This window comes from Drosophila willistoni (genome assembly GCF_018902025.1).
Source record: "Drosophila willistoni isolate 14030-0811.24 chromosome 2L unlocalized genomic scaffold, UCI_dwil_1.1 Seg168, whole genome shotgun sequence".
NCBI classification, from domain to species: domain Eukaryota; kingdom Metazoa; phylum Arthropoda; class Insecta; order Diptera; family Drosophilidae; genus Drosophila; species Drosophila willistoni.
This window is the reverse complement of record NW_025814047.1, coordinates 8524669-8542752: the sequence shown is the minus strand read 5'-3', so window position 1 is coordinate 8542752 and position 18084 is coordinate 8524669. Positions and strand designations below refer to the sequence as shown.

The following is an 18084-nucleotide window of genomic DNA, read 5'->3' as shown; positions in this document are numbered from 1 at the left end:
GATTATCTTTTTTTGTTTCCTGGAACATCAGTTAAGCTAGCCCTACCCAGGGACCTGGTCAGGACCTTCGGAAAACAACAGAACCGAACAGATTTGGTCGTCTCTTTTTTGCCTATCATCACTAAGCCAAACATAATATGTATATATTATATCATACAGCGTAATATCGGATATTTTGATTATTTGCAATCTGTCGGAGTTAGGACAATCATAAAATTTTCTTGTGGGAACTAATCTTCCAGTTACATTACATTACAATTGTTTTCCATTTAATTATATATTGCAATAAATTGAAGAAAGTTAAATACTTTTCAGACAAGCAATGCTGAAAATTTCGGCCTTGGCGCACTTGGGGTAAATCCGCTACTGACAGTCCAAAACTGCTTCTACAAAGGTGCAACCAGATCCAATCCGTTTCTCAATTTTTGCGATATTTGAATTCCTTGTAATTCGCAAAACGAATTATACGCCCATCCGCATCGGATTAGATTACCATATTGCTGGCATCGGTTGGCAAAAAAGTCTTAGAAAAAATATTGTATTCCGAATTTGTCAAAAATATATAGTAATGCCGAGAGATAAAAAAAGCTCTGAAATTGGGGTAAAAGAGATGTTTTCAAATTTTCAAGCTTTTACGACCCCATAAATTTTAAATATTCTTGATAAGCTTCAACAATTAGCCATATACCGATTTACATACATACATATGTACATATGTTACAGGGTTTTTCGTTCATTCAAAACCATTTTCAATATATTTAAATTATATCACATTTATTTAAAACCGGGTAACTTACATTTTTTGAAAACAAATTGAGATTTTAGCTTTTTAAATTATAACCTCCTTGCTCAACGCTCTGCCTGCTCTCTGGGTCTCACGGTCAGAACTTCATAAGTCGGTGAACTCACTTCCTGGCCACGATATGGCATGTACATTACTCTATGCGAAGGATGCACCTTACCCAGCAGGGTCAGCCCTTCATGTATGCCACGAGCTGCATACAGACCCTCACCCAGCTCAGAATACCCGGCACGAAGAGCATTTGCTGGAACAGCTCCATATGCTCCCGTTTCCCAACTATAGTCACAATCAGTTAAAATCAGAATCTCTACCTCATCAGTAAGAGTGTGACCTCTGCAATTCCATGGAGCTTGCATTGCCTTCTTCAATGGTGCATATCCGCCAGGCAAGAGATCTTCATGCAAATAGACTCGGGCAACATACGTCTCATTCCCTGCATCATCAGTTCCACTTTGTATGGCACCTTCCGGCGGCAGGTGGGAATCTCTCGGTGCCTGCGCGTCTAAGTCCATGGGTACCCATTGGATAAATGACTTAGGTGGATCCTCAAAATCCACCTCTGTCCGTTCTGAGAAGTTCAGAAATACGCGATGAATGCGATTTCGATGACAATTGGTTCGGCATTGGGGGCAGGTCTGTGACCGATATAGCCATCGGGTGAGGCAATCCTTGTGAAAAACATGACCGCAGTATGTCGAAAAAATGATATCATTCGGCCGGTAAAACTCATTACAAATGCCACACAAAACATTCAGCGAACATGACGACGATGTCGGTGATTCATTCGTATTATTGGCGATTGGAGGAGGTGATGCCGACCTCCTCGTTGAGGACTCTTCCTCTTCCATGGTCTTTCTTTTGAGTTTGTTTGGCTTACAGCAGCTTTCTTGATGTACTTGCCAGTTCCAAGTCAGCCTTTTTGCCTGTTTCGGTTTGATTCTTTGTAACAATAACAGTAATTTCACAATAAAGCGGAAATTAAATAAAGCTTAATATCGATGAAGCTTTCATACAAACAGATGTAGTTACATATGTATGTACATGTTTGAAAATTGTAGAAGTTATCGATGGGTTTACACGAAGAAATTGAATTTAATGCACAGTGGATGGAAAACAATCTGGGCCAATTAGAACTTGCATATTTACCTTACAGACATTATAATCAATCGAGTTTAGAAGACCAATCAATGCCTTCACATTTAGTATATGTATACCCTTTTCCAAGGGTATAAAAAAGAACGATAGTGGTATGATCCGGCTGAAAACTTTACTTGCCATTTGGGAAAGGTTCATGGCGTTTGACAAAGGTTATTGGCTTAATTAAATGAAAAAAGCCAAACGTCCTGGTCCAAAGTTCCTAATGACCTGGATTGTGGTGTCTCCCCATGGCTTTAAGTCCGAATGACGACTTCTTAGTCTCCAAAGTTTTAGTGGTTTATTTTAAACACAATTCAGCCAACTGTTTTTCTGGTAAATATTTACTTAAGTTACTCGGGCCCAAAACGCTCTTAAACTACATAAATTTGGTATCAAACGAAAGAGAAATATTATCCATTATACCAAATAAATTAAATCTAGCTTTAGCCGATTTTTTCACTTTTCAACACTGAAATCTCGAGTATCTTAAGTAAATATTTACCATAAATTGGCGTTTTCAAACACTATCAGATGTTGTGTATGTTCATCCCTGGTCCTTGTGCACGTTTTGGTTTTGTTGTGTTTTGATTCTTTGTTTTCGGATATCAATGGAACGAAAAGAGCCCAATTCTTTTCAAGCTTTGGGTCTGCGCCCTTGGCTGGCTAAACAACTAACCAAAGTGGGCTTAAAAGATGCCACACCCATACAGAAAAGCTGCATCCCTGCAATTCTTTCTGGTCAGGATTGTATTGGCGCGGCCAAGACAGGATCTGGCAAAACCTTTGCATTTGCTTTGCCCATCTTGGAGAAGTTAAGCGAGGAACCTGTTAGCCACTTTGCTTTAGTGCTGACGCCCACACATGAACTGGCCTACCAGATATCTGAACAATTTTTAGTAGCTGGCCAACCAATGGGGGTGCGGGTATGCGTGGTATCAGGAGGTACAGATCAGATGATCGAGAGCCAGAAGTTAATGCAGCGTCCACATATTGTGGTGGCCATGCCCGGTCGACTAGCGGATCATTTAACTGGTTGTGATACCTTCTCCTTCGACAATTTAAAATATCTTGTAGTAGATGAGGCGGATCGCATGCTGAATGGAGATTTTGATGCCAGTTTGGCGATCATCGAGAAATCGCTGCCAAAAGCCAGACAGAACTTGTTCTTTTCCGCCACCATGAAGGACTTTATAAAGGATTCTAGCATATTCCCGATAGCAAATGAAGTGAGTAAAATCTGCGTCTATGACAATTGAGTATTGGTAAATGAAATAATTGTATTTATCTTAGTGCTTTGAATGGTCTGAAGAATCACAAGTTGCCACTGTAGATACCTTAGATCAGCGATATTTGCTTTGTGCTGACTATGATCGGGATATGGTATTAATTGAGGCCTTGCGTAAATATCGCGACGAGAATCCAAATTCAAATGTTATGATTTTTACCAACACCAAGAAGTGAGTTCGCCAACCAAGGATGAAGATATTTTCTCAACCTTCAAACTCTTCCAGGTACTGCCAACTGTTGTCGATGACCCTCCAGAATTTAGACATTGAAAATGTCTGCCTGCATGGCTTCATGCGACAAAAGGAGCGCGTTGCGGCAATAAGTCGTTTTAAATCGAATCATATACGCACATTGATTGCCACCGATGTGGCTGCTCGTGGCCTGGACATACCTAGTGTTCAGTTGGTTATCAATCATATGTTGCCCCGCACACCTAAGGAATATATACATCGTGTTGGTCGCACAGCGCGAGCCGGACGCAGTGGCATGTCTATTTCGATCTTTCGATTCCCCAGAGACTTGGAGCTGCTTGGCTCCATTGAAGATGAAATTAACACAAAGCTTCAGGAGCATCCTATTGACCGTAATATGCACCTGATTTTCCCCATCTGAAAACTTCTATATACATATACTCGAATTATTTATCTTCAGAGCGTATGGTAGAACGAATATTTATGCAAGTAAATGTCACGCGACGCGAGTCCGAGATGAAACTAGACAACAATGACTTTGATGAACGTGCCCAAAACTATAGACGCAAAACTTGGATCATTGAAGGAAAGGACCCTGATCAAATGGAAGCGCTGTATGTCATTGAAAGCTTACTTAATAAAAATCTATACTTGACTTTTATCATTTGTACAGTTACCGCAAAAAGCAAAAGGATAAATTAAAAGAAATCCGCCGTAAACGCAAGGAGCAGCAAGAGAAGTCATTAGGCAGTGATGAGAAACAGGCTTTGATGCAAGATGAACGCTTTCAAACCATGGACAAAGAGCGTTTTGAAAAGAGACCTAAACGAAAAAGTGAGACGGCCAATTTAAAACATCCCAATGCGATAAAGAAAACGAAAACCAAACCAAGTTAAAACCAACTTTGTACATTAAATTGTTTATAACAAGACACAAAAAAATTGAACTTGATATTGCACTAACCTAAGCAGTAGTTTGGGCAAAATGCGGATTAAATAATTTGCAAAAGTTTTACACAGAGAATGGGCAAATTGATTAATTTCATCGTTATCAGTCTAGGGCAATGGTCAAGAGGGCATCCTCAGGATAGACCTCCAGTAAGGCTTTGGCTCCATCATTAAAAGGATATGATATGCTGCCATCTATAACCAGATCTAATCGAAAATACAATTTTTGAGCAATTCATTTCATCACATCAGATCACTTTGATTAAATCAGTTCTACTTACTGGCGTCGATGCAATGTGACTTAACAAAAACATTCTGTACGAAATCTCGCTCTTTAAACGTTTTGGGTGAAGGCCAAACACCAACACAGATCTGCTCACGTATGGAATAGCATAGTCGGGGATCATCTGGGGCAAAGAGCAAACTCTGATTATAGCGGTGGGCAATTTCTTCGGCATTTTCGCGCAATCGAAGCACCTCCGCCGAACTGCTATTGGGCAGTGAACGTAGCAAGTGCTCCACATCGCTGTTTGTAATCCGATTGATACTCGTGTGCCATGACGTGGATCCGGTGCCAGTGCTCACGCATAGACCCGAGCACTTTGTCTTATTCACCACGTCCTGGTGGTCCAGGACTAGTTGTAAATGGGAGACCCGGGCTGATAGATGTTCACCAATAAATACCTGCTTTCAGAAAACAATCCTTTATTAATTAAAAAGCAGGCAAAAAGATAGCTCACATTATACATCACCTCATTGAGGGCCAAATAAGGCAGAACTCTTCTCATTTTTGCCTTGTACTTGTAGGCCATATTCTTCTCCAGCATTTCAGGTTCTGTATTAACCTGCTCCATTTTGACCTCCGTGTGCCGAAACAAATCGGTCGATTCAGGAATTTCGCCATTGCTACCTAGAAACGTGGTACGTATGCGTGAACGATGCATCCATTTAAAGTCACCCTGGAATAACGAAGCATTAGATTAAAGTTGATATCAACGGGGCAAGGAATGCCCATTCCCAATTGGCTTACACTTTTGATGCGTCCTACCGCATCGGAGGGGTTTTCCGTATAGTGCTTCGGCAGCATGAGCCGACCCTCGGAATGCTGCGGATCGGAATTGAAACCTACTATCGGTGTCTTCTGCTGGCTTAGGGCAAAGAGAGGACTCGAGCGACCAGCAGATAGCAAAAAGGTTCCATCACCACCAACCGGGACAATGACATCCGCCCAGCTCATGACGTCTTTGCTCAGTGAGCTTCTAAATTCAAGTCTGTTCGTTTAGTAAAGTCAACAGCGCGAAGGGGCCACACAGGAGAGACACATTTATGTGGATTGAATGGTTGGTGGTTTTTTGGTGAAACAATTCTCGACGACTAGAAGACAAGAACGCATATCCTACAGCTACGGCATACACACCTGCTGGACAGCTTCACCTCACAGCCCACATCCTGAAAGCTCTGGACCACACGCCTTTCGAAGTCCTTGTGCAGATTATGCAGATATAGCACCATCTCCACATCAGTGCCACGATCGCGTAACTTCTGCTCCAACTGTTCTTTGGATAGGCCCGGATGACGTAGCTGCTCGAATTCATAGCGCGATAGCTTCGTGACCACCAAAGCTCGTTTCAATTTAAAATTTGCTGGCGTATACTTGGCATACTCTACAAATTATTAATTTATGCAACACAATTTTATTATTTAACAGAGACAATTTACTCAACCTGGCATTTTTCTTACGCATAGATTCATTCTGTGACCTTCTTTTACTAAAAGATTTGATTGCCAACTCTCGGATTGGTTTGATATGAAAATTTCATACATTTTCAAAGAAAACTAAAGTTAAGTTTTTTGAAATTAATAATAACTAATAAACGATTGAAAATGGTGACTCGTTTTTAAGATCTCTTCTTATGTACATACGGAATGTAGAAATGATTTTTGATTTTTGGCAATGTAGCTACTAGCTGATAACAATGATTAATAATCACTAGCAATTAGAAATCAAAACGGATGAGCTCACAGATTTGGAATTGCGCTCTTAGATTGGCAGTTGCGGATATTGTGGGTCTATCATCCGACTGGAGCAATTATTTGGAACTTACCTTTGGCAAATTGTTGTAACAGTTGCTTAGATTTCAACATGATGTGGCATTTAATTGATTATGTCGTTTATTTGTATTTGTTAAGTTAAATGGTAAATGAATTGAAAGTCTTCTTTGTTTATAGAAATTGAAAAAAGGAATATAATGAAATACAGAAACAAAAATTCTTCTTCTAACAGATGAACCGAACCAAATGTATTTTGTAAGTTTTGTTATTCACGTTGAGGTTAAGTATATTTTCATTCTTATTACTAGTATTTATGTTGTTTATGAAAAACGGTAGAGAGGAGGAGGAGTTTGATCAATTTCCCCACTACCCCATTTCGCGTAAATTATTTTTATATGCGTCCACGTTCCTGGTCTTTAGCAAATTAACTGATTGATTATTTCGTTGTTTGCCGTTTGCTGTAAATTTATCGCTCTGTTTGTGTTTCTATTTCTGTTCGCTTTCGCTCTTTACTCTCTTCCACCTCCCCTTTGTCCGGCATCAACATCATTAGCGGCGTTCGCCTTTTGCCTCTTGTTGTGCATTGCTGATAAGTGGCTCATCCAAATTGTAGTTGTTATCAGTAAGTTGAAGCAACAATAACAAAAAGTGTGGGGATCGACCACAGCTCTCTTTGCTTAGTATTTCCAGCATACATTTCATCTGCTTAATTTGCCATTCACCCAATTCGCTTATATTCATTTATCCGGAGCTCCTTCTTCTTCTTACTTCCTAAAGCTAAGCGCCAAAAACACCCTGCATTTAAATTGTAGATTTTTAAACATCTACGAACTAAAACTAAAAAATTAGGCCGAAGCCTGAGCAATTATTTAAATCGATGATACATTGGTCTTTCAGTGGCCTGTGGCTTAATGGTTATATCGATACCAAATTTTGGTTCTGGATTTCCAAGAGCTTTCTATAAATAAAAGAAATTAATTTATACAAATGAGCAACGACAACGTGTTCATGTATTGATAAATTACCTGCAAAAAGTTAATCTGATTCTGCACCTGTTGATCGTGCACAGGTTTGTGCACCACATTTTGAAGCAACATCGCAAGATTACTGGCGATTTGATAGACATTTAGATCCTCAGGTGGCTTAGTGTCTATTTTAAAGTTATTGGCCAGCATAAAATCATTGTTTTGGCTTCCTTCGGGTCGACCACCACTGAAACCCATCGGCAAGCCCCCATTCTGTACACGATGTGGATTGGATACATTGGAAACCGTGTTAATAAGTGAGCCTATGGTATTCGGATTGCTTAACTCCTGGGAATTATTGTTAATATGGATGGAATAATTATGGGGAAAATGATCTTTAATATTTTGTAGAAGATTTGATAAGCTTGGCAGCCGCTGCCCCTGATTTGTGTTTTGGGGAGAATAGTTAAATGCATTATAGGCATTGCGCATTCCATTCGAATGCTGTTGCTGCGTCTGGTTTTGACCATGTCCCAATCGATTTTGTATATTTCGAAATTGATGATTTGGCTGCTTCTGCTTTTGTTTCCACTGTTTTCGAAATCCCATGGAGGAATTAGATTTATTAGCAAAGCGATTCCTTGCATTAAACTGTGGCACATTGCTGGGCACCAATGGTGGTGCTCCTGATGGTCGATTTACATTATTCGGCTGAATACGCCATTGTGCCGAGCCAGACGGCATGTCCTGGGTAGAATTTGGAGCCTCATCCTGTCCATAGACCTCATTAAAGTTATTCATCTCATAGTTGATCTGTTTTGAGTTTGTGACATTATACTCAAATTTAGTATCCGTTTCCTCCATATTAACATCCTCATTATTAGGTTGGTTGTCGTTTTTATAGGTAACGAAACGCCGCGACTGACGAATATTTTTTTCTGGTTCATCATCTGAGTCATTAGAAGACGACTCCTGATCCTTATAAGAAATAAAACGTCGGCCCTGCCGATTTTTCTTCCCCCCGCCCATTACCCCCGGATAGCAACGGGGTATATTTGGTTTAGGCACTACGCATTGCTCATAATATTCATCTAAAATGAAAAGCCCAAAAAGAAATGTGTCAAAGAAATTATTTTCATTACATTTACACATGTTTTGCATTTCGTCTGATACATGAAATACTACAAAATTTTAATACTCGTAGATTCGAAAGAATAGAGTACAATTAATTTTGGGACATCTACCAAGATATACATTTGACTTACCCAAAGACATATCTTCTTTTAAAGCACTCATTTTAATTTTTCCATTCGGTCCTCGAATGTAGTTTAAAATGAGCTTGATTTTCCGACTACACAACAAAGCGCGTCCGCCAAAACCCAATTCGAACCGTTTCGCTTTTCTCGTTGAATATGACAATTAACAGTTACGAATTTGATAGTTGTCAAGTTGGTGTAATTTGTTTTTTTTTGCAGTTTGAAACAGTGGACTGGGGAACATAAGCAAAAAGAAGTGATCACAGTAGTTCAGTGAAATTTTAAGGAAATACTAACTTTTAGCATTTATGTTTTTTTTTTGTAGTTTTTTGATTTAGTCGTTCATAATTTTGATTTGTGTCCGTTAAATTCTCAAAGGTTTTATTATCTATTGCTTACAAAATGGAAAAAAGCTTCCGAAATACTGCCAAATGTAAATAAATATTTTGGAAAAACTTAAAATAAAAGAAAGGTTATTAATATTATATTTCGAGCTAGGACCTGGTGTTTATAAAAATCTTTTGTGTTCCTGACGTATATTTGTTGTGAATTATTATTATTACTAGCAGATAATTTCACAAATTTATATGAATAAATGAAAAAAATAAAATAAAAGCTACTCCATATTAAGACGTAAGACTAAACTATTATCGTAAGAATAGCGACCATGAACATATAAACTATGTTAATTCTCGCATCATTTTAGCAAAAGTGCCTTCAAAATGTTTGCTGGGTGGCCCGAAAATATTAGGGCGAATTTCAAAATTTCTAAGCGAAGTAGAGCTAAATAAAGAGATGGCCACACTAATAGGGGGTGTTTGCTCTTCAATATTAAAATTGAAAAAAAACTGGTTCTATTTGATTTCCGCTTCTCAACGTGACAAGATGATACATATATCAGCACTTTCGGGAAATGTAAGTAATTAATAATAAAAGAAATTAATAAGGGCAGCGAATATAACTGCGATTAAAGCGTTTGTGAAGCTACTTTGCAGAACTCAATGTTGCCAAATAAAACAGTCAAGTAGAGAGCCAATGTGCCAAACCACGTGGCCAGCAAATCCTTTCTGCCTGGCATACAATAAAAAACAATCAAATGCACTGCCTGTACTGCCTGCCTGTAAACAAATTCATTTTGTTTTTAATTCCAGATGACCCCACGCTATGATAGACGCCCCATTCTGACATTTTATATCTGGGTAAGATTAATTTCTTATCGGAACAAAATTTCGAAGGCGAACACGAGTCGCTGGTCTAAAGAAAAAAAACACTTTAGCTAGTGCTTTTTACTTGTTCGTAGATTAAAACTGTTCTTTGCCCAAGCATAACCCAAATTGTTTTCCAGAAAATTTGCGGTGCATATTTCATCTGTGAAGAGCACATTACAAAAAAATGTTATCCAACATGTTTCCATAGATTATATCCTATTTACTTTGTATTCCATTGCAGAAATGAAAAGTCCATGGACCAATGCTGCTGAAAAGTCTATGGACCAATGCTGCTGAAAAGTCTATGTATGTCCATGGCCCAATGAACCAATTTTTTGTTCATAAGCTACACGAAAATTAATGGTAATTTTTTGGTATATTGGTGTTTTTTGTTATTAACTTCACATTGTTCTGATGATATTTTACATTTCTGACACCTCATATGAAACGCTGTGATTCATATTATTTGTAATTAAAAACTGAAATTAGGTTAATTAATTAATTGCATTAGCCACGCTACTAAGCCGTTTTGCACCAATATTAAAAGACATCTTTTCTTTCTTTTAGATCAACTTTTGAAGATCGAACTTTGAATAATTTTTAAAAAGGTGAGTTTTGTCACTACTATAAAGAGAAACAAAAAAAATAATTCAATGATGATCACTTAAACCATTCACAGACACCATAATAAAGTTAAATCTTGATAAGCTTCTCCAATATTCTTTTGGAGCTGGCAAGTCGGATTTAGCCGTTTATGGATCTTGGTTAAAAAATTGGCACTGAGTTTTATTTTTCAAAACTGTTTGGTCACGAACAGCTTAGATCGACTCATATTTTAAACCTTTTTTTTCGTTTATATTACAGATGTGATTCGATTTTCTTATTATTGAATTTCCTGCTTTGCCGGATATTTATTTATTCAATGGCAATTAATAAACAGGTAAGAAATTAACTAATCGGATAGAGAAATAATTAAAAAAGTGAACACGAGTCGCTGGTGTAGAGAAAAACATCCACTTTAGCTAGTGCTTTTTACTTGTTCGCAGAATAAACAATACTTTGCCCAAGCATAACCCAAATTGTAACCCATTAAATTTGCGGTGCATATTTTAACTGCAAAGCCTACAATTCAAAAATTTTGTTAGACGAGTCTATGAGTTTCCATCACATATATTTCTAATTAACATTTAATTCCATTGCAGATAACAAAAATGTTGATGGTACCAAGATGCTGAAATAGTTCTGGTCAGAACATACTCGTCAGCTTCAGTGAGGAAATGGTAATTTTTATGTTTATCTTTATCTCATTAAGTTCTTACTGTTCTGATGATATTTTACATTTCTGACACCTCATATGAACCACAATGATTCACTTTATTTGTAATTAAATACTGAAATTAAAATCGATTGTAGTCGCTACTAATCCCTTTTTTTGGCCGACTTAATAAATCTTTTTCTTTCTTTTTTTTAGATCAGCATTTTGGGAGATTCTGTTCGATGCCAAAACAGAAAAAGGACATAAGAGTGTGATGTAAGTTAGGCATCTTCAAAACTATTACAAAAGGTTGACTACGTTGATGATCACTTAAACCATTCACAGACACCATAATAAAGTTAAATCTTGATAAGCTTCTTCAATATTCTTTTGAAGCTAGCAAGTCGGATTCAGCTGTTTATGGACCTTGGTTAAAAAATTGGCGCTGAGTTAATTTCTTGAATTTTTTGAATACATTTTTGCGAAAATAAGATAAAATAATTCGTTTTTTATTTCGTTACAGATGTTCCGACCCAAAGACGACATTAATATTATTTTTACTATTTTATAAAAAAAAAATAAACTCAGTAAACTTTATCAAAAATCGTTTTTTACTAAATTTGCTCGCTCTCTTAAATCCAATTCTCTATTTTGTTCGGCAATCATTCGATCACCTTTGGACTTCTTACCAATTCCCAACTTTGGTAGTCCTCGATTCAATCCCTCGAGCAAGACGCAGGCCTTACATGGCTGCTGCGAGGAGACGAACCCGCATCTGGAGCACGTACCACGTACTGGCTTCTTTACAGTATCCTTAAATCTCAATTGCTCGCCCGAGTAGATAATATCCATAATAACCGATGGACGCACCTTTTCCAAATCCTTGAGAAATGCCCTGGCATGACCGCGGTAGGCATTGGGGGCAAATACGCATTCAGTACTAAAGTAAACCAGCTTTTTGTAGTGGGCATACATTACAATGTCCTTCTCGTAGCTATACTTCAAAGGTTTTACACGGGGTATAGAGTCTTCGCCACCACCTGTACGTATGTCTGTGCAGCGCCTTAGACGAGCTGTGTCGCCACGTAGAATATTCATAAGAACTGTCTCTGCGATGTCATCGGCGTTGTGACCAGTAGCTATGCTGTCAACTTGCAACAGCTTGGCCCCGCGATCCAGAGCCTGGCGACGGAAGACCCCACAGAAGGTGCAATTATTGCTTCGACCAATTTGTGCTACAATGCGATCCATTGTCCATCCGTAGAGCTCCTCGTAGGACAGAATTTTCAATGACATTTGGTAATCGTCCCGATTCTGTTTGACAGTCTCCAAACTGTCGTCCCGATACCCAGAAATTCCCTCGTCTATAGATAACAAAACAAGATCCAATCCATAATTGTGTTTTTCATTCAGCAACTTCAGCCTGAAATAAAAATTGTATATATTTTTATTGAACTAAATGAGCATTATTACTCGGTTAGTACTTACACATGGGCTAACACAGTTGAGTCTTTACCTCCACTTGCGGCTACTGCTATTTTCTGGCCAGGCTGAAATAATTGGTTGGAACTGATCGTGTGATGTATTTCCGCCTCAAAGGCCGCAAAGAAACATTCCTTGCAGAGCGCATCGCCTGTCTTTGGTCGCTAAAATTTTTAAAAAGTTTTAATTAGTTTTATTAAAAGCCGCAATTATCGTTGAAAGTTACCCTGAGAACTGCTCGATTACCGCACTGGGATTTGCAATACACGGGCATAACAAATAAAATTATTATTATTCCAAAAAGCGTGTTGAGAGAATAGGCATAAGCAAGACAGAAGATAGCGTAATGTGTGTTATTGTGACGTCAATAATATGTTGATTTTTTATGACGTATATAAATTAGAATACCTTTGCCATTACGTTACAATCATCGATAGTCGCCTATTCCATCGATATACTGATAGTGCCACCTCCAACAACCAATCAAAAACAACCAGCATCGATAACAAAACAAAGGGACAATGAGTAAGGAATCCAAAGCTCTGATCAAGGAGATTCGGGAGACAATTAAATTGGCCAAATATGCTGATGCCATCCACAAGTGCCAGCGCTTGCTGAAATCCGATCCGAAAAACAATGCTATAGCTTATTTATTGTTGGGCGCCGCATATCAAAATGTAGATAAGTCGGAAGCGGCAAAATATCTAAGGAATTCGATTGAGCACACGGAAGGACCGCCTACAGTAGCCCTACAAGGATTGGCGAATTGTGCCCCAAGCTCAGAACTGCCCGAAATTTATGATAAACTAATGGACCTGATACCGTAAGGTAGTATTTTTTAGAGGGATTGTAATGAATTCATTTCATTCTTATTTAGTGAGAAGGCATTGGAATATATGGAGAAGCTGTATGTATTGTCCACACAAGATGTCAAAGTGGCCGCCGATTGTTTTGAAAAATTCCGAAATAGAGTTCAAAATGGTAGTGGAAGTAGTCATTTTTCTAAAATTCAGGAATACTTGGGCCGTATTTGGTATAGCCAAGACTTGGTTGTTGCTGAAGACGACAATGAGCTGGTAAATTGGCAAAAGAGCATATTGATCCTTTCACTTTCATTCTTTTTTTCTATATGCAGTACAAAACCACAATGGAAGCTTTGTTAAAAATTTTTGACGAAACTTCCCAGAGTGCCCTATATAAAAGATATCTCAAATGGCTGTACAAGCAAAAGGATTATGCATCCTGCATCCGCAATGCCTGCCAAATGACGATCACCCACCCTAAGGATGTTTATGGGTACGAGTGGATATGCAAAACATATTGCGAAAACCATGATAAACCCGATGCAGACTCAGAGTTGTGGATGAAAGAATTGAAAGAGCCAATTCAATCATATGCTGAACAGCTTTTGCAGTTACATTCGAAATCAAGTCTTGCCCTACTGATCAATGCTTTCGATTTGTATGCAAAAAAAGATTACATCGCAGCAAGGCAGTTGGCTCAACAGGCTCAGGAAAGTCATCCTGGCTACGCAATAACAATCAAGCTCTTGATCCGCATCTATATTAAGTTAGGTGCCCATAAAATGGCTCTGCTTATGTGGCAAGAACAGGACCAAAGGCAGTCCGACTTGGGATATATTGAGTGTCTATCATATGAAAAGGATGAAGAAAAATTACGAGAAGCAGTTGAGCTACTCGAGAGATTCGAAAAAACGGAGGAGAATGCGAAAATTTTAGCTCGGTATATTAATTGCAGTCCTAACCTAATTCCAAATTGCTATATTACAAAAAAAACTCTTTGCAGTTGTCTTTTTAAATTGGGCAAGTTGCAGCAAATAAAGGAGTTGCCCCTAGATGAACTGACCCAGGCTGAATATCTACTGTAAAGCAAATAATGCTGCGTCAACTTATACTTTAATAAATTCGTACATCTTTTTTCAGATCTCCAGAGGAAGCAATTCGAATAATTGGCCAACCCGAATCATTTCAGCAACTTCTTCTCTGTGGCAAGCTTTATATAAAACTGGAAAACTATTCGGAAGCTCTGAACTGTATGCTTAAAGCCACTCGCTTAAATCCTAGCGCGGAATGCTTTGACTATTTAGGTCGCATTTACCAGGCTACCCGAGACCTAAGTCGAGCTCGAAAATGCTTTGAAAAATGTTTAAGTCTCAATCCTCTAGCCGAACAGGCAGTAGATGCCTTAAGTTTTATCTATCAGCAACTTGAAGAGGAGGATCTTAATGAGGCTCTTCTAATCAATACTTTGGGACTTTTAGGTAGCGATCAATCCTCCATCCGGCTACAGTATAAGTTGGGACTGCATTTTCTACATGTAAAAAAATTGGATAATGTATGGTCATTTATGTAACGAAATCCTGTGGCATCAACTAAATATTCCGCTGTCTTTCTTTCCTCTTGTTTAGGCTATTCAATGCTTTCGGCTAGCCATTAAACATGACCCTCAGTGTATGGTCTACTGGGAATCACTAGGCGATGCATATGCGTCTCGAGGATCCTACAATTCAGCCATACGTGTCTTTCAACATATCATGGAGCTAGTGCCAGACAATAGTTATGCTTTGCTTCAAGTAGCGGTGATCAAGACAGTAATCTTACCGATGATATCGCTTCGTAATACAGATTGACCTAAACCTACCAAAACCTATTTTTCCAGACAATTCGGATGTATCCCGAGGCCATAGAGGATTTCAATCAGCTTCTCCATCAGCATCCAAAATACTTGCCCGGTTTGAGGGGCGCAGCCGAGGCTCACATTGGACTCGCTTGCAATTTAAAGTCCCAGAATCTTTATGGCCGAGCCAAACAAAATCTCCAAATGGCTGTCGATTACCTACAAGAAGCGTTTCTACACTCAAAAGAAGCTTTAAGCATGGTCTGGCTGTGGCGTTTGACTGCTACCGTGTTTGTCCAAACAGCCCAGTTACCTCTATCATTGGCCAATTTGGATGTAGCTGGAAAGTTGGCCAAGTGGGATGAAGATGTGGAAGAGATCGCCTATTTGTCGCGCAAGGATCTCATGCATTTGGCCAAGCGTTTCTATTTTCGTGCCTTAAAATTACAACAGAATACTTACCTCTGGTATGAGCTCGCTTTCGCAAACTACTTAAGTGCCATCTATGTTCCTGAGGAAGCTAAAACTTATCTCGATATGGCATCCAAGGTGTGCAAGATGGCCATTAAGGAGCGGGGCAATCGCTGGCAGAATTGGAACCTTTTGGGGGTCATCCATATGCAGGCGTCCTTGGAAAATTTGCCTCTGTCGCAGCATTGTTTTATACAGGCTGTGACCTTAGAACGTAAATCGTATACAGCGTGGACCAATCTGGGTGCACTCTATATACGCCTAGGTAACATAAAACTGGCCAATGAGGCCTTCAAACGTGCCCAGCAGTCCAGTCCAATGTACCCAAATGCCTGGATCGGTCAAGCCATGGTGGCCGAAACGATTGGAGAACTTGAAGAAGCATTCGATCTGTTTAGACATTGCCAGCAGTTCGAGTATCAACCTGAAGCAGCTTTGGGATTTGCTCACTGGGTTTGTAATGTGCTCTCCGATCCTCAGCTCTCCGCAAAACCACATAATCGCCATGCCATTCAGCATATGCATGCGGATGTTTCTGCTCTGGATGCTATCAATTGGTGCGAGCATAAGATTAACAGTAATAGTCAAGATTAAGCTCATTTAATTATCTCATCCCACTCTAGGTACGTGCAGAATGAAGAAAGAGAAGCTAGTGTTCCCGCTCTCACATTTCAGGGTTTTCTATATGCCCGGCAACATTTGTATCAGCAGGCTATACAATCGTTCACCAAAGCATGCCAGCTATGTGAACCTGGTCCGGATCGTGACAGTCTGTATACCAATCTGGGTTATCTTTATTTGAAACTCGATCAGCCAGATAAAGCGGTAAATGCTCTCAATGCAGTGGCCCACGCTACATTTAAGCCAATCATTGGCTTGGCCTTGGCCTACTACAGAACAAACCACCTACAAGAGTCGTATTCAATTTATAATACGGTGCTCGGGCAGAATGATCAAAAAGCAGCAACCATTCTGGTGGCCATGGCATCAATGGTTTATTCGTTCCAAGGCGAAGCAGACACAAAGACACTGCTCTATCAATGCATTCTGAAGCATGCTCCAATTCAGGCTTACTACTCCGGTTGTGCTCTTGGTGTACTCCATCAGGATAATGAACTAAATCAAACCATTATGTCCGAGCTGAATGCATACCAAACCAATGAGAATTACTGTGCAGATCTGTCCTATCTCACAGCACACTATTACTTGATAAATGTATGTTTATGCCAAAAAGTCTTTAGATCTGCTTATAAACTTGTTCTTGTTTTCTAGGATGGTCCGCGGCAGGCATTAAACTATCTTCAAACTCGGGTGCGCATGTTCCCCCATTCTGCTGCGCTGCGTAAAGTCTTGTTAAAATTTCTCCTGGACTACTTTCCAAATGATACATCGATGATAAAACCTACTTCTAATATGGGATTAATTGCTTTGACTTTGGGACATCGAAGTTTGGAGTTCAGGTAAAAAACTATGATATTAGTGGCAATATGATAGGATTCGTCACAAATATTTCTATCCCTTTCAGCGTTAAAGCTAGCGAAGAAGCCGAGACCACAATATTTGCAAGTCAAGCAGTCCAACCTGTGGACAAAACGCAGTCTCTCAAGTTAGTGCAGAGAGCTATACGGTTAAATCCAATTAACCAGCAAGCCAGACAGTTACTTGCTGCCTACAAAGTCCATTAATAATTAATAAATATGTGTATCATATGTAAATCTTTACTTTATATTTAGGAGGTTTTAAAAAAAGTGCCTGATTGTTGCACCCAAATCAGTTTACTTAAACACCTATTTTTTTGCATCCATAAATACAAACATATATTCAAGAATATTACATTTTAATTTAAACACATTTCGAAATTGACAAAAGCTGGAAGATTAGGTTGAAAGAAGTAGATTGTTGAAATTGAACCGCGCCAAACCATTATTTTCTAAAAGTATACCTATTAAATAACAAAACACTTTTTGGGGTTTTCAAAGTTAGCTCGTTTATTTTTTATGGCGAGATGAAATTTTTTGTTCATTTTTCAGTTTGTCCTATCATAGGACTCCTATGAACTAACCATGACATATATCTATTATATATCTATTTTGTAAGTGTTCTATAACCAAAAATTCAATTTTTCAGATTATTTTATCAGTTTATTGCAACTGAAACGACACATCGCGGCCAAAGTAGTACATGTAGGGGAGAGGGCCCAGTTGTGACTCAGGCCCAGTTGTGACATTCTCAAATATTTTTGAAATGCGGTATTGAATGACAGTTTGAGCCCTGTAAATCATGTTTGTTAGACGTTCTGCAGTTTTTGGACAGACCCCAACGTTAATAATCGTATTGTATATACGCGTACCAAACATCGTTTTGAAAATCGTGCGAAAAAGTTGTTTTCCATTT

General features: G+C 38.8%; 6 protein-coding genes, 1 long non-coding RNA gene and 2 other non-coding genes across 13 annotated transcripts; 5 read left to right on the top strand and 4 right to left on the bottom strand.

Annotated features, from left to right (window-relative positions):
* Positions 1-753: 753 nt before the first annotated feature.
* Positions 754-1765, bottom strand: LOC6652346. Its single transcript, XM_002074746.4, has one exon. The coding sequence runs from the start codon at positions 1648-1650 to the stop codon at positions 850-852; it is 801 nt and encodes a 266-aa protein (XP_002074782.1). The 5' UTR covers positions 1651-1765; the 3' UTR covers positions 754-849.
* Positions 1766-2490: 725 nt separating this feature from the next.
* On the top strand, positions 2491-4440 carry LOC6652347 (probable ATP-dependent RNA helicase Dbp45A). Its single transcript, XM_002074747.4, has 5 exons — positions 2491-3165; positions 3230-3396; positions 3451-3809; positions 3878-4031; positions 4091-4440. The coding sequence occupies exons 1-5, from the start codon at positions 2548-2550 to the stop codon at positions 4311-4313; spliced, it is 1521 nt and encodes a 506-aa protein (XP_002074783.1). The 5' UTR covers positions 2491-2547; the 3' UTR covers positions 4314-4440.
* Positions 4325-6571, bottom strand: LOC6652348 (NAD kinase 2, mitochondrial). 5 transcript variants are annotated; one of them, XM_002074748.4, is made up of 6 exons: positions 6470-6571; positions 5782-6028; positions 5395-5635; positions 5117-5323; positions 4646-5048; positions 4325-4571 (listed from the first exon to the last, which is right to left on the bottom strand). In XM_002074748.4, the coding sequence occupies exons 1-6, from the start codon at positions 6507-6509 to the stop codon at positions 4468-4470; spliced, it is 1242 nt and encodes a 413-aa protein (XP_002074784.1). In that variant the 5' UTR covers positions 6510-6571; the 3' UTR covers positions 4325-4467. The 5 variants fall into 5 exon arrangements, with proteins under 5 accessions (XP_002074784.1, XP_023036782.1, XP_023036783.1 ...); XM_023181014.2 differs by having other exon boundaries at positions 5395-5623; XM_023181015.2 differs by having other exon boundaries at positions 5395-5620.
* A 65-nt stretch (positions 6572-6636) lies between these two features.
* Positions 6637-8805, bottom strand: LOC6652349 (GATA zinc finger domain-containing protein 14). The gene is made up of 3 exons (XM_002074749.4): positions 8647-8805; positions 7442-8472; positions 6637-7374 (listed from the first exon to the last, which is right to left on the bottom strand). Exons 1-3 carry the CDS (start codon positions 8675-8677, stop codon positions 7282-7284), a joined length of 1155 nt encoding a protein of 384 aa, XP_002074785.3. The 5' UTR covers positions 8678-8805; the 3' UTR covers positions 6637-7281.
* Positions 8806-9438: 633 nt separating this feature from the next.
* LOC111519583 lies at positions 9439-11668 on the top strand. Its single transcript, XR_002724406.2, has 8 exons — positions 9439-9552; positions 9789-9836; positions 10087-10208; positions 10413-10453; positions 10710-10785; positions 11048-11125; positions 11317-11376; positions 11624-11668. It is a non-coding gene; the product is annotated as an uncharacterized LOC111519583 (long non-coding RNA).
* On the top strand, positions 10251-10332 carry LOC6652351. Its single transcript, XR_049978.2, has one exon. It is a non-coding gene; the product is annotated as a small nucleolar RNA Me28S-Gm3255 (small nucleolar RNA).
* LOC111519611 lies at positions 11163-11244 on the top strand. Its single transcript, XR_002724415.1, has one exon. It is a non-coding gene; the product is annotated as a small nucleolar RNA Me28S-Gm3255 (small nucleolar RNA).
* On the bottom strand, positions 11589-12931 carry LOC6652355 (cytoplasmic tRNA 2-thiolation protein 1). The gene is made up of 3 exons (XM_002074750.4): positions 12809-12931; positions 12589-12746; positions 11589-12523 (listed from the first exon to the last, which is right to left on the bottom strand). Exons 1-3 carry the CDS (start codon positions 12854-12856, stop codon positions 11698-11700), a joined length of 1032 nt encoding a protein of 343 aa, XP_002074786.1. The 5' UTR covers positions 12857-12931; the 3' UTR covers positions 11589-11697.
* Positions 12932-13058: 127 nt separating this feature from the next.
* On the top strand, positions 13059-17518 carry LOC6652284 (tetratricopeptide repeat protein 37). The gene is made up of 10 exons (XM_002074751.3): positions 13059-13405; positions 13460-13658; positions 13718-14325; positions 14389-14466; positions 14526-14937; positions 15011-15193; positions 15262-16247; positions 16314-16905; positions 16963-17150; positions 17216-17518. The coding sequence occupies exons 1-10, from the start codon at positions 13104-13106 to the stop codon at positions 17373-17375; spliced, it is 3708 nt and encodes a 1235-aa protein (XP_002074787.1). The 5' UTR covers positions 13059-13103; the 3' UTR covers positions 17376-17518.
* Positions 17519-18084: the final 566 nt, after the last annotated feature.

Coding starts and splice junctions, on each gene's coding strand:
- LOC6652346 (XM_002074746.4), bottom strand. CDS start 1,650: ATGGAAGAGGAAGAGTCCTCAACGAGGAGGTCGGCATCACCTCCTCCA.
- LOC6652347 (XM_002074747.4), top strand. CDS start 2,548: ATGGAACGAAAAGAGCCCAATTCTTTTCAAGCTTTGGGTCTGCGCCCT. Junction 3,397..3,450: donor ATTTTTACCAACACCAAGAA/GTGAGTTCGCCA, acceptor AAACTCTTCCAG/GTACTGCCAACTGTTGTCGA. Junction 4,032..4,090: donor CCTGATCAAATGGAAGCGCT/GTATGTCATTGA, acceptor TCATTTGTACAG/TTACCGCAAAAAGCAAAAGG.
- LOC6652348 (XM_002074748.4), bottom strand. CDS start 6,509: ATGTTGAAATCTAAGCAACTGTTACAACAATTTGCCAAAG. Junction 5,636..5,781: donor GAGGTGAAGCTGTCCAGCAG/GTGTGTATGCCG, acceptor CTAAACGAACAG/ACTTGAATTTAGAAGCTCAC. Junction 5,324..5,394: donor CGGTAGGACGCATCAAAAGT/GTAAGCCAATTG, acceptor TCGTTATTCCAG/GGTGACTTTAAATGGATGCA.
- LOC6652349 (XM_002074749.4), bottom strand. CDS start 8,677: ATGAGTGCTTTAAAAGAAGATATGTCTTTGG. Junction 8,473..8,646: donor AAAAGAAGATATGTCTTTGG/GTAAGTCAAATG, acceptor TTTTCATTTTAG/ATGAATATTATGAGCAATGC. Junction 7,375..7,441: donor ATCAGATTAACTTTTTGCAG/GTAATTTATCAA, acceptor TTTTATTTATAG/AAAGCTCTTGGAAATCCAGA.
- LOC6652355 (XM_002074750.4), bottom strand. CDS start 12,856: ATGCCCGTGTATTGCAAATCCCAGTGCGGTAATCGAGCAGTTCTCAGG. Junction 12,747..12,808: donor GTAATCGAGCAGTTCTCAGG/GTAACTTTCAAC, acceptor TAAAAATTTTAG/CGACCAAAGACAGGCGATGC. Junction 12,524..12,588: donor TCAACTGTGTTAGCCCATGT/GTAAGTACTAAC, acceptor TTTTTATTTCAG/GCTGAAGTTGCTGAATGAAA.
- LOC6652284 (XM_002074751.3), top strand. CDS start 13,104: ATGAGTAAGGAATCCAAAGCTCTGATCAAGGAGATTCGGGAGACAATT. Junction 16,906..16,962: donor CACACTATTACTTGATAAAT/GTATGTTTATGC, acceptor CTTGTTTTCTAG/GATGGTCCGCGGCAGGCATT. Junction 17,151..17,215: donor CATCGAAGTTTGGAGTTCAG/GTAAAAAACTAT, acceptor TATCCCTTTCAG/CGTTAAAGCTAGCGAAGAAG.